This window comes from Lytechinus variegatus, chromosome 18 (assembly GCF_018143015.1).
Source record: "Lytechinus variegatus isolate NC3 chromosome 18, Lvar_3.0, whole genome shotgun sequence".
Taxonomy (NCBI): Eukaryota; Metazoa; Echinodermata; class Echinoidea; order Temnopleuroida; family Toxopneustidae; genus Lytechinus; species Lytechinus variegatus.
This window is the reverse complement of record NC_054757.1, coordinates 3,233,414-3,248,109: the sequence shown is the minus strand read 5'-3', so window position 1 is coordinate 3,248,109 and position 14,696 is coordinate 3,233,414. Positions and strand designations below refer to the sequence as shown.

General features: G+C 36.8%; 1 protein-coding gene across 1 annotated transcript in view; it reads left to right on the top strand.

Annotated features, from left to right (window-relative positions):
* The first annotated feature begins 1,791 nt into the window (after nucleotides 1–1,791).
* The window catches only part of LOC121431777, a 55,090-nt gene continuing 42,185 nt past the window's right edge, over nucleotides 1,792–14,696 (top strand). The window contains exons 1-4 of the mRNA XM_041629478.1: nucleotides 1,792–2,050; nucleotides 10,277–10,540; nucleotides 12,305–12,346; nucleotides 13,379–13,444. Coding sequence (XP_041485412.1) covers nucleotides 10,344–10,540; nucleotides 12,305–12,346; nucleotides 13,379–13,444 — 305 coding nt within the window. The 5' untranslated portion in view covers nucleotides 1,792–2,050; nucleotides 10,277–10,343. The remainder of the gene's footprint in view (nucleotides 2,051–10,276; nucleotides 10,541–12,304; nucleotides 12,347–13,378; nucleotides 13,445–14,696) is intronic.

Here is a 14,696-nt window from a genome sequence, read left to right as displayed (position 1 = left end):
GGAGTGTAATCATTGATCTCTTGTAGTGTCGCGCAGTCACATGTATTCATAATATGGTGCTTTTATGCCATACCTGTCAATACTCTTTTGTACTTGAACTTATCAGTAAAAAAATGTTTATTAATATTGTTGAAAGCAATTACACACAACAGATTTAACATCAAGTATCAGGTTTGTACGCAGAACAGTGGTTTTGCCAAGTACTCAATCCATGTAAAAAGCAATAAGAGAGAACAGGTTTATTCTTGGAAATGTTAGTCTTCATTTGTTGTGTTTTTCAATCAAACTCGATCTGTCTTGATACATGTTTATTTTTTTCATAACAAGATTGACAGAGATATCAACGAGTAGCTAAGACTAAGTCATATATATTAATAACTTATGTGCTTTAATTATAAAGTCTATACTTGTGAATACTCTGTGCCATTTATGCTGTACTTAAACTTCTTATAGTAAAAACAATTTAATGACGTTCTTGAAATAACTGCTTTCATTTATTTTTCTTGTGTATACTTATTCCATTATCAAGCCTACCATTAACCCCAGAGATATGCTGTACACCATTGGTCTACCATTCACTGTACTTTATTGGCTTACTATACATTGCACATCTTTGTTCTTCTGTCTACCATTAGTCTACCATTGAATGTACGCTTGTGGTCTATAGTGTATGACCAATGGTGTTATTTGAATGGTTGACTAATAGTATAGAGTGTATGGTATGACAGTATTGTATGGTAAATGGTAGGTCAATGGTGTACAGTGTATGGTAAGCCAATGGTGTATGGTAAGCCTACGGTGTACGGTGAATAGTAGTTCAATGGTGTATGGTAGGCCAATGGTGTACTGTAAATGGTAGGTCAATGGTGTATGGTAGAATGGTGTAAAGTGAATGGTCAATCAATGGTGAACGGTGTATGGTGGTTGAATGGTGAGTGTCGAATGGTACACGAATGGTGTACGTTGAATGGTACACGAATGGTGTACGGTGAATGGTGTACAGTGAATAGTACGCGAATGGTGTACGATGAATGGTACGCGGATGGTGGATGGTACATGAATGGTGTATGGTGTATGGTCAATGGTAGGCGAATGGTGTATGGTGAAAGGCAATTGGTAGGCCAATGGTGTCCAGTGAATGGTGGCTGAATGGTAAATGGTAGGCCAGTGAATGGTGGCTGAATGGTGAATGGTGGTCAATGGTAAACCTGTCTATAGTGGCCATATGGTAGATCAATGGTGAATGGTGTTTGATCAATGGTATATGAATGGTAAATGGTGCTCATGAATATGGTAATAGTAACGTCCCAATTATTTAAATTAGTTTGAATGGTATACCATTGAGGCTTGAATGGTATACCATTGGTGTATGGTGGGTGCTTTGCGAATGGTATTCCAATGGTATATCAATGGTGTATGATAAATGGTAGTCAATGGTATACCATTCAATTTTTTTTATAAGGGCTGCAGTTACATAGATAGATAGAGAAAGAATTTGAGAGATAGATATATAGACAGATAGAGAGAAAGACAGACATCAGCAAATCGGCAAGGCAAATGATCAAGGCAAACATTCGTATTGAACCTGGAAAGTATAAGCTCAGCTGCATTTGCAAGAGCGGATAACTTCGGTGCGGACTTTGGATCGCGCGCCCAGCTGATAATGTAAACAAACGTAGACGTAGACTCTTCACCTAGTCGCTTTTTGGCTACTTTTCCGGAAAATGCCTTCGCCAGGGTGTAAAACGGAAACGCCCCCCAGGCTATGGGGCCTATCCTGGACTATACTTCCTGCCGGCCGGTCATGCACGAGAGCATTCCCATGTACGGAAAATATTCGCTGCATGCCTAGCCCAGCCACTCTGGGTACCGTACCGGTAGGTTTACTTCCCGCTCCTCTGGCCGCGCCGGTGTTCTGTGATCCGTCGATCGTCTATACGGTCTACCGTCTAGTCGACAGAGTCTACCTCCGGCATCGCGGCAATATCAATAAATTACACGTGTTCCGCAATACCTGGACATTTTCAACTCATACTTTGTTGACGCCAATGTGAGTATTTTGATATATAAACCTGATTTTTTTTGTACAACGTCTCGTAGATATATGTTTATGGCAGATCTAAATATAAGATCATGAAGACAGATTTATTTATTGTCTTGAATGTTAATTGTTATGTTAATAATGCTACTTGTTAGTTGTTTAGTTGTTAGAGACATTTATTTTAGGTTTTGTTATTAGTCTAACGTTTCACAAAAATCATCTCAATGTGATTACAGACTGTTGTACTATGACTTTCAAGGTTAAATTTTTAAAGCATTCTTTTTTCACCGTGTTATTCACGGAAATCGGGGTTTGATTAAAAAAAAAAACAGTGCATAAAAGTCAGCATATGGGACTATCCTAGAAAGAAACCTACCCAACTCCCAAGTCAAGAAGCTTCGCCGCCCGAGCTCCGGCGGCGAAGCTTACCATAGCCTAGACCAAAACAAAGCTTCAGTCTCTGTATTTTGGTTGTTGCGCTGAACTGCGTTGGCTCCACTCATTACAGTAAAATGTCAGAAATTGTTGAATAAATCCCCAGAAACGACGGTTATTCCTGTCTAACCATAGCCCACCCTGCCTGGGACGTAATATGGAAGTGGATGGTATACCGAACACTTCTCATGATAGCAAAAAAATTATTCCCATCAAATTCACCAAACTTTCTCCATAAATACGCAGATACCTACAAAATATAAATATGTAAATAAATTTGCCGAAATTGTTTGTCTTTTTTAGTACAAATTCGGCTTCCAATTGGATCCCTCTTCGCAAGGGAAATATGTTTTGGTCACTTGAATTTGAATGGAAAAAGGTATCGACTATCGTTTTACTGAACGTGTGTTTTCTATTGGAAAAGCTGAAAAAAAAAACAAAATCACTCATGAACTATTTTGACCATTTATTATTTTGAGGATATAAAGACTCTGAAACTGTTTAAATCACTCATGAACTAGACTATTTTGACCATTTATTATTTTGAGGATATAAAGACTGAAACTGTTTCTTACCATTTTTCATCAATTTTCTGTTCCCTTTGTAAGGATGTTGCAAACTTTTTAATAGATGTTTTATAAGTATTTTTCTGAGGTTTATGATTCGCCCGTTTGGTAATGCAAGGCTTTTCGGTAATAGAATCACTCACTATACCAGGTCAAGGGTCACTCGGCCACAGTACGGCAAGACTTCCATACATGCATATACCCCCCACTAAAATTGAAAATGAAATAGAATCCTTGGCCTTGGAGGAGATCCAAAATGATCTACCTACTCCTAAATAGAACATACAATCATTTTGATAGAAGAGTGCATTGCCATACATAGGCCCTACCAAAATTCTCCCAAATTAATTAAGGCTTACAGATAAATGCTAGTTTTGGTAACGATATCAAAATGAGTTCGTACAGAATCCAATGAAATTACCACCGAAGTGTCTGTTTGTATAACGTATGTGCCAAAGGATTCTGGAAGAAATTGTGCAATTGCTGAGAAATCAGCAAATAAGCACAGGATTCAGGTAGAGCGTCGGGCCCAACATTCACAGCAATAATTATACACCGTCCCACGTGCGCTTATCTGTGTTGGGGATCTTCAGTCTGAACATTTTTCAGCGTAGATTTCACGATTTCACAAAGTTCAGTTTATGTAATTGTACCAGATCTAGATCCTCGATGATATACTGACAATTATGCCTTGTTTTACAGAGTACAGACTTTCTTATGACATCAGCGTTTACTGCAACTACTGGAATTTCTCATTAAGGCAGCCCTTATTCCGTCAAATTTTCAGTGCGTGTAATTGTCCAGACATTGGTTTTGTTTTATCAGTAGGCCTAATCATGGTGGACCCCAAGTCTGCGCACCTAACAATTTGAGTTAAGATTTAACATGAATTTTTATTTCACAAAATCTTTCAGTTAAATGTAATAATGTTCAAGTGTACCAAATGTCTCATTAAGATAAAGAAATATAGGATTTATTTTTTAAAAAACCTCAGCCAGTCATTTTGTCTGCGCACCCATTCACTTTGCACATGATTGGAGAATTTTGATGAGAAAGGCTGCACTTTGAGGCAGTCTCATAAAATGCCAAAACTTCATTATTTTTCCAGCATTTTGAGTCAGATTTTTTAATGAATCCTTTAACGAAAGGATATTGGCAGATTAAAAATTTTGGGTGAATTTCAGCCATCTTTTCAAGGTCATTGTGTTGTAAAAAAATGACTTAATACTAGATCATCCAAGTACTCATTATGGACTACCAATATTGCAAATATCAACATGATCAGGCTTTTAGTCTGTAAGAAAATCAATTCTGAAATGTGTTGTAAAACTCACGGGTGTTGTGAATATGCTAATTTTAAGCATTTTCAGCTATTTTTAGATCAATGTCAAGGTCAAAAGGTAGAGATATTGCTTTGTTTGTTATTTGGATATTGAAAAAGAACCTAAAAGGAACAAGATTGGCAATTATCAGCTTAAAATAATCATTTGTGTTGAAATGACACACTTGTAAGTGAAAGTGCGTGTAAATACAGTTTAGCGCCCTATAATCACGGAAAATCGACCTGATTTATTGTTTATAATGATTTTCAGCTGTATTTTTAAAGGTCTTTGCCAAATAGTCAAACTATTTGTGATGCATATCCTTTTAGTACTAATTACAGACTACCATTACAGACAATACCAGTATTTGTTGGCTTTTCATTTCTGATTTATTGCAATTTGAAATGTGCTGATAAACTGTATGTATCGTTTTACATTGGTTTGGGGGTGTTTACGACCATTTTCGAATGCGTAAACCAGCTATTTAACATTTCGGTCACAAAAAATTTTAAGTATCCCATGAAAATATAGGTAATTGTCTATCAGAATACAGAAATTGGTGTTGCTCCTCGATGGGACGAGGGGTGATCCGTGACCTTGAACTTGGCAACTTTTAGAAAAAATCCAACTTTGAGGGCGCCCTACAAGAAAACGATGCGTACTTTTGGGCCAATTTTTTTGTAGGTCTGTTGAGTAAGTGATAGTCTTCAAGTATGCATATTATTGGGCTCTAAGCTAATTGAATTTGGAAGTTATGAGCTTCCAAACATGCACCCAAAATCACTGACTTGGATGCTTAACACCATTTTCGGCGACCTTGTGCGCAATAACGGCTGGTCAGATCCGTGCCGTAATATACTGTGCATGTTGAGACTAAAAAGTTCTTCCAATTTCCAGAAAATAAGCGCTCTACATCATCAAACTTGGTTGCAGCAGTCAATCAAAAATAGTAAATGTTTTTAAAACTTGGTTGTTTGTCCACGCATTGGTTGCTAAGGGAGGCCATATCTTAGCAACCATTTGACCTTGGGGCAAAATATTTCAGATTTTTCCGTCAGACACTTGGGGGAACATTTGGTGCGAGTTTAAAGAAAATCGAAGGGGTCGGGTGACAAATTGTCTGAAAATTGGTTGATTTGACGTGGATTGACCCACATATGGTCATTTTCAAACAAAAGTGGACATGGGGGTGAAAATTAAAACTTGCTAGAAATCATTAGGCTTCGATGTTTTTTGAAACTAGACATCTTAAAGTATATTTTTCCATTTCATTTACATAAAATTATTAATTATGTCTTGAGATACAGTGAATTTAATGCAAGGGAAATTAAATGTTACAAAATGTTGATTTTTGCATTAAAATTCACATATTGCCTATCACAATATAAAATTTGTATTAGAAGCACATTTGTTGGCAAGATACAAGCTGTGTATTGTATCTAACTCCTAAAAAGCAAAAAAATATTCTGTGAAGTGTTTTTCTGAAAAAAATTGGGTTTCAAAGTTTTCAAAACTGGTTGTCGTGTCACTCACGTTTTAAATGCAAAAAGTTTTCTAGAGCTGTGTATTCTGAAAATTAATTTGTCCCAGTACTGGAGCAAATACAGTTTATCTGTACCTTATTGTATATAAAGTAACTTGGTCCAATGTGTTAAGGTAAAGCTAAAATTAACTGTCAAAGTTCTGTCGTGTCACTCACAATGTCGTGTCACTCACGAAATGTCGTGTCACTCACGGTATTATATTGTGTATAAAAAAGGACATCAAGTAATTTTTGAAGCATTTTACCAGGGATACAGTCAAAATGTTGTTCCTGACATCATTTAGGCCTATTTTAGGCTAATAATTTCCTCCATTTTCCTAATTTTACTCCTTTTTATGAAAATATTGAATTTGACATTGAGTTCATCTATTTTCTCTCCTCTCCGTGGTTGCCTTGGTTTAAAAAAATCCTGACAATTTTCCATTGGTGTGAAGACTCAGATCCTAATTCATATTTTGGTGAATGTACTGTGATTAAGAATATAACAACATAATCAATCAACACAAAATTATTAATGTATCAAGAGAAAAACCACTATACTTAAGCAATGGACATATTTACAATGCATAAAGGGTTGGTGATGGTGATGGTTCAAGTCATACCTACATGTAGGTATTACTCAAACATTCTCTGTCTCCATTTACAGAAATAAGCAGAAAGTTCACCTTTCTTTTGAGTAATGTTATTTCTTTGTTATAATACTCAGCTAGAAAAGTCACGGATCCTTTTTTGAAATTTGCAGAAATTTTAGTGGTAAAGTAGTGTACAGTACATGAGATATAAGAGATCACCATGAACACCAAACATTTTTTCAAATTCGGAAAAGAAAATACTTTTCTTTTCCTTCTGATTGATTAAATCAACCTTTTCATTTGCCATAAAGCTTGTATTCCAGGACATGAAATAAACAAATTTGCAAGAAAACAAACATTTTGGAAATTGCTTGAAGCAGGTACATGTACATGCCAAGTTCAAAATCATTATTTGTTCGGCCACCATTCATACCGCTAGTGATTAACTACATGTAGGGTCTGAACAGCAAACTACCTGAAGTGGGCCGATGTGTGTTCAGAGCAGATTTGCATTTACACATATTCATTACAACAAAATGATGCATGTTCATGTAGGTCCCAACAAGTCCCAACCGAGACCGCATTTTGATTTCAGCAACTTTGGATGGGTTGCCATGTACCAGTAGATCAATTTTTTTTTTTTGGTGGGGGGAACCCTGATAAGAACAGAGCTGGACCTCCAGGGGAAAAAGCTATTGAGGTATAAAGGGAGCCTGGTTGGGATGTTGAATTGGATTTTAGTGTGACATCCAAGGGCTTAGAAAAGGAAAGGCTAATGACTTGTAGTTGTTATGTAAGAGTAGCAGACTGCAAGAATCAGGTACTGACTGCGTCTTTCACCTTGTGGCTTTCCCTGGATTCCCATGGTATATGATCAAATAATTAGCAATGAAAAGGCGCTTACAAATTCCAGCAAAAAGCATAGCTCTGAATTTTGGTACAGTGCCTACATGTACTGACTTGGGAGGGTCCACATGCAAGCAGTGTTCAGGAGAAAACCTATGCTTGTTGAGTTGAATTTCCAATTTTCTCAAGGCGATTTGCTGAGTGATAGTCCATCTGAAGTGTGCAGCAATGTGATTGTGGTTTGGTACCAAAAAAGACATTTAAACTGCCATGTCCTATTTGGACAATGCCTATAAAAATATTAAAGGAGAATAATACTGTAATCCAATATTTCAAGAAAAGGGAGTCATACATGACATCATTGGCTACCAGACCATGCCAGATGATGTGACTATTGAGAATACCTTTCTTACAAGGAAAAATTATTCCATCCGTTGTGGATGCTGAATTGTATAAACCTGTATAAAACTTTCATATACAGATAGGGAGAAAGAGTTAAAGTTTTGAATGATATCAGGCCACAAAAAGAATGTTCGAGTTGATGTCAATGCCAAGACCTCATAACACCTCCTTCAAGTGCCCCCACCTGGGCAATGGGCAAATACATGTATGACCATAAACCAAGAATAAAACATCAGGATGACATATTATGAACTTAAAAGAAAGCAGTTATTATGTAATTAAGATTGTTTTTTGGTTAATGGTATTTTACTCTTCTACATCATGCAAAAAATACTTTCAATGTTGAGATAAATGTTGTATTTTTGCACTTGTCGTGTCACTCACGTTTTGGATGTCGTGTCACTCACGGTATATAGGAGGGTACCATTTTCCATAGAGAAGGTTTGATTGATTTTGACTATATGTATTAGATAGGTACACTATTTATGTCCATTTACTGGTAGTCACAGTACTCCATGACAACTACTTGGGCACGAATCCAACCATATGTGTTAGTGGTCAGAAACCCATGTCCAAAATTTGTCGTGTCACTCACGCACCATTTTTTAATCATATCTACTAAACGAATTGTTGAATTCAAATCAAACTCGTAGTGGCCCATGCCAGTCCTACATTGTATATAATATAGTAGTCATGATTGATTCATAACCTTTAAGTTTGAAGATATGAGCCCTTAAACCTCTCCGATTGTCGTGTCACTCACGTTTGAAAATGACCATATATATTCTTTTAAATTGCCCCTGGTTCCAGAAAATTGTCCCCAGTTCCTGTAAAAAGCCCGTGAGCCGGGGCAATTTAAAAAAAAAAATTGCCCCTGGCTCACAGGTGCTTATTTCAAGGCTTGCAAGAGACTAGACTATTCAAACTATCGGTAGCCTACATATTTTGGCAACCTTGTACTTTATGTCACAACAAACTTAACCCTTGAAAAAGATAACCTTTTGCGGCAAGACTTCCATATGTCCCCTCCACTAAAATTGAAAAAAAATATGGAGGTTTATCAAGAATTATCTAACATACATGTATATTTAAGAGATTTAAGAAGGAAAAGTTGGATACGCATACCAAAATATGGCTTTATTCCGTCAAAAATTCGAGTGTGTGTAATTCCCAATGGCATCGGCTTATTTAGTCAGAAAAATAAATACCCAATACTCTTGGAGAGTAGACTAGTCGTAATATCGGTTGATAACCGTTATGAAACCCATGGCTTTCAACAATTCATGCTAGCTCAGTGAGTAAGGCGACAGACAGAAGATGCCTCGATCAGCAGCGAGAGGTTCGAATCCAAGCTCCAACCGGAAGTAAGAAGAAAAAAAGGAAGAAAAAAGAGAACGAAAGAAGGGGGTTTTGGAGAAGTATTTTTTTTAATTAGTGGAGGGGACATATGGAAGCTTTCCCCTTTCTCCGTCCACCCAAATTACTGAAAATAGTTCCGGCGCAATGTTCACGTTTTAAGCTAGCTTCAAGGTAATCTTCAGCTACCTAGGTTAGTTGTGCGGAAGATTAAGACAGTTGGCTAACCTGGGAAGTGGGAATCCATGATCAACTCTCTTATTTATACTCATACTTTGTCCCAACAAAGCAATTTCACTGTGTGCATCTATGGTCAATTGTTACAGATTTTAGAGCTCTAGATATTTTAAAAACTTGAGTAAAAATAGTGAAAAAATATTGAATGAATTTCATGCAATAGCCTTAAAGGTAAATGCCAGTTGTGGTAACGATATCAAAATGAGTTCATACAGAATCCAATGAAATCACTCCAAAGTGTCTGTTTGTCTAAATAAAAAATATGTGCCAAAGGATTCTGGAAGAAATTGTGTACCGGTAATTGCTGAGAAATTAGCAAATAAGCACAGGATTTGGGTTAAGCGTCTGGCCGACATTCAAAGCAATAATGATAGACTGTCCCATATGTGCTTATCGGTGTTGGTAATCTTCAGTGTGAACATTTTTCAGCGTAGATTTCAAGATTTCACTAAGTTCAGTTTATGTACATATAACTGTACCTGATCTAGATCCTTGATGATATACTGACAGTTAAAGAGAAACTCCAGTAGTTGCAGTAAACACTGATTTCATGAGAAAGTCTGTAAAACAAGGCTTAATAGGCTTTTAAACGAAGTAAGGTTTGTTGTTCTGAAGGTTCGTTAATCCGAAAACGGAATAAGGTTCGTTAATCATTGCAATTTCGGACAAACGAACCTTCGGAATTACAAACCTCATTTTGTTTTCGGATTATCGAACCTTCGGAATTTATACGAACCTCACTTTGTTTTCGGACTAACGAAGCTTAGGAATTATGAACCTCATTTTGTTTTCAGACTTACGAACCTTCGGAATATCCGAATCTTTGGAATAACGAAGCTTTGGAATTACGAATGTATGCGCTATGCTACCGTAGTTCACAAACAGCTCAGCTGAAATCCACCTGCAATCCACCTGCTGGAAGGAATTTTTTTCTCACTTTTTTGTTTCTCCTCCAGTGTAGGTGAAGTCGAGATCTAGTCCAGCGGAACAACCGCTCACTGCTGTTATTCTTAGAATTGAACCATGGACAAGGAGGTTAAGGTTCGCGGTAAAAGAAGAAAAACAGATTCTGAAATAAAGGCGATGAGAAGAGAGCGCAACAGAAGATACGGTCAGAAAACATTTCAGGTTCCAGTTGAACTCACGAAGGAGCTGAGGAGAATCGGCGAAGTGGAAGGGTTGTCATTCGATAGGGATATCATATCCTTTCTCATATCTATGTAAGCTATTTCACTCAGATTGTCGGCTTAGAATTCAAGAGTAAAACTAATTGAACTGTAAACAAAGTAATTGGTAGAATTGTGATTCCATTTTTGGCAAAACTGTACCTGTAGATGTAGATTCGTATTGTGTTTTAAATATAACAAAAACATATAGTGACAGCAACTTCGGCCGTCAGATGGTAAAACTGTCTAACTCGAAAATTTGCCTTTTCCAGATAAATTTACGTTCCTGGTAATGTGAGGGCGCTCTTTCTAATGGTGCTATCGAGAAAATCCGATTATGTCTTGATTTAGAAATAATTTCTGCTATCTCAGTACTTTTTTGTATTTCGCCATCAGATTTGATGGTAAAATGGTCTACATGTATCTTTGAGTTAGCCCATTGTCGGTGGTATCGTTTGGAGGTAAACATAAACCTTTTAACCTTCTTATTTCAGATTTTTCAATCGTTGCTGTCAGATGGTAAAATGATTTATCTCCGAGTTAGACCAGTTTACCGCCACGTCACAGTGGCCGTCAGATGGTAAAACGATCTATCTCGAACATCGCTGAAGAACGTTGCGCATTGGAAAAAGATGGTAAAATGGTCTATCTCGAAGATAGACCATTTTACCATCTTATGATGTGTAGTATGAGTGTATGCGTGTGCTGTGGTTAAACAGTCTATCTCCACACAAATCTCATTTATGTCATAAATAAAACCCATATAAGCTAAAAATTCTTCAGTTATTAGAGTTTATTGTGCTTCTTGTTATCCCATTGCTAATAATGCATTATTTCCGTCTCATAAAAAAGCTCAAAGCCCTAAACTTCAAAGTCATTTTTCTCAGAACAGCGATTTTCGAGATAGACCGTTTTACCATCTGACGGCCGTTGATTAGGGAACATATATTTACTTTGAAAATAAGTTGGACTTATTCAGTTATTTTAACCACATCTCTTGTAAATAGGTGTTTTGTTCTTTTTTCCTTAACAAAAAATCCCCATGGAAGAATGCTATACATGTAACTTTAGGAGTGCATTCATTCTCATTCCTATGATGTAAATGGTTCGGTAATGCAATGTTCGTTAGCCATAGGATCACACCGACAATGGACACCATTAGTTTTAAGTGTGGAAATAACAGGATTCTGTTCTTCGTGGGAGATATTTTTTTCTCAATATTCGAAGCAGTATTTTGCTTACATTACAGGGTTTCATGAGGAAGAACCATCTATCGAATGAAATGTGGAATTTATTGAATCTTTATATGATTATGATAAAATAGGGGTTTCTGCTTCCAAATTTGCAAATTCCCTCCTCTACCTCTGATTTCCCTTATGAAATTCTCAAGCCCGTATTCTGAAGTCGGGTTTAACTTAAACTCAGGTTTAAAGTTGTGGTTTAAGTATGGACAGCCAATTGTCACATAAATCACTAACAGTAGAGATACCAAATTTCAGCTCATTTGGCTCTCAAATCATTTATAATTGTCTAGGAAGTATATATAGATTATTGTCTTCACCATCGATGAATCAGGAAAGAGCACAGTAAACATAAGAAACGTACAACTTAATAAAAAAATTGATACTTTTGGCTTCCCATACTTAAACCACAACTTTAAACCTGAGTTTAAGTTAAACCCGACTTCAGAATACGGGCCTAAATGTTTAATCAAAGAATAATACAGGTAAACTTTCTCAATATACAATCACAATGATATGTGCCATCAGATTTATGTTGAATTTGAAATTGTATTCATAATTTCTCTATATATTCCAGGTACAACAAGGCACTAGAAGAGCACCTCCAAATTTCAAAAGAGTGAGTCATAAGTGTTTGAGAAAATTTGATCTTATTTTGAGAGCAACTTTACAAGTTATTGTATTATTTTCCTCCCCTCCTTCTTTTCTTCTTTTTTGCAATGGCGCCTTAATTTGACAATGCCTTCTTGTTGTTTCTTATTCCTATTCTGCCGTCCTCCCAAAATCTCAATTGATGAACACATAGTTCTTGTGGACCCTTGTCCAAGTCCCATCCCTCATCCAAATCCTTTTGGTCAACATGTTGTCCAGAACCTATTATTGTGCACCTGATATTTTGTATATATTTTGTACTTAACACAGCAATGCAAGCTTTATGCATTTTCACCATTCATCATAACTTTGAAAGTTTATGGATCTAGTTCATGCAACTTGGACATAAGAGCAATCACATATCACTGAACATCCTGTGTGAGTTTTGGGTCATGTGTCCAAGGTCAAATGTCGGGGGTATCTGTTGAATTGTCATCATAACTTTGAAGTTTTATGGATCTAGTTGATGAAACATGTAATTATAAGGGTAATGAAGTATCCTGATTGTTTTGTACAAGTCTTAGGTCACAAAGGAATTTGGGTCAATGAACATAGTATTTTACATTAATAATATATGAAGGGTGTTTTTGTGAATAATTATTCAAAGTCAGCCCTGCTGCTTTATCGAGTCACGTAATGCAGGCGAGACTGCCAGAGGCGATCCACTTTCTCTTTGTTTTTCGTTATTTGTGCCCCCTTTCCCTATTTTGCCCCCCCCTGAAAGTGGCACCTGGGGCATGTGCTCCCCTTACCCCGTAGATACGCCTTTTGCCTAATAAATCACAGGTATCAATGCTGTGAATGCATGCACCTGGTTCTGATACGATTGCAGTCTTAGTCTTCTTCACTCTTCTCTTCCTCCTCCGAACGGTTTCTATCTTGCCATGAAATCCCTGAATTGGTATTGCTAAACTACCTGTTCTTTTTTTTAGATAGATGTAGATCACAACTGAATACATATAAATAATTTGCTACTCTTCCGTTTCTTTTTTTCATATAGATTTAGATCACACGCCAAAGATGTGGCAGTGCAGACTGATGATGAACCGGTTCAAAGACAAACCCAGTAAGCTCCTCATGTATTTAATGATGGCATGTTATTTGTGAGATCTTTGCATTTTTGTCAATTCTGTGTTTATTTCTTGATGATTAGAATAATTTGAAAATTTCAATAATGATATAGGTATATTTACTTTTATGAGAGGCATGGCTGTATCGATAATCTTGAGGGGAACCTGCAACTTGCTATGATCCCAAGGTGCATACGCCAAAGGGTCATAGCAAGTTGTTAGTTACCCAAGAGCCTTTGAAAGATGTCTTGAATATTAAAGCAGGCAGTAAATGATTTATGTGCCATATTTATAACTTATTTTAACATAATATTTGAATTATGATGAACAAATAAAGAGTAAAATACTTAATACCTGTCAATGTAATGTGATCCCGCCCTCTCAAAAGCATCATCTAATTGCTCTGCGTAGAACAATCTAAAAGTCTGTCCAGGTGGCTAGCTTTTAAAATCAATTTTATTCCGAAGTCTATGAAGTAGACCTTAAGTAGAACGCCATTACCCCCAAAGTCACATATTGTTTTCTTTTCAAACACGAACAGTAGCGTCCATAAAATTGTTGAACTTCAAACATATATACACCGAGGGTGAGAGATTGCTACTTGTTTTAGATGTATACAACAAAGTTTTGGCTGTTGAATGTTGGGATTTGGACTTGGTGGTTTGACAGATGTGCATGGCAGCTGGTGGTAGGACTTCCTTGTTACTTGTGATGTTGTCCAGTATTTGATGCAATTCCTGATTTCCACTTTTTTCCAGAATACATGTACGTTCCAAAATTTCTGATTTACAAGTACTAGACCCTGGTCCGAATGTCACTGGGGTGATTCATTTTGATCAACAGCTGTTGCGATATCACGATACATGTTCTCTTTTGTATCACTGCTTGTACTAGTATAGTGTTTGAGGTTCCCTTCTGATCGATGACCTGACACATGATCTTCCTATCACGGAATCCTGCATTTTTCAGGGTACCGATACTGGTAGCCCTTTGTTCCAGCATGCGATGAATAGTTTTTATCTTATCTCCAATGGTGTTCTTCCCTAGGGGAGCATTACAGTACCATGTACCAGAAGAATACAGATTCGGCCTTGGTCTTTGCCAACACCATTTACATTTTGGGTTCAGTTTACTTTTGTAGCGAAAGAATGAGGCAACAGGACAACTTGAACTATTTGTTGGAGCTGTGATTCCTCCTTGGCGCTTTTCTAGTTTGTATTCATGATTGTTTTTTGTCAGGGTATCTTT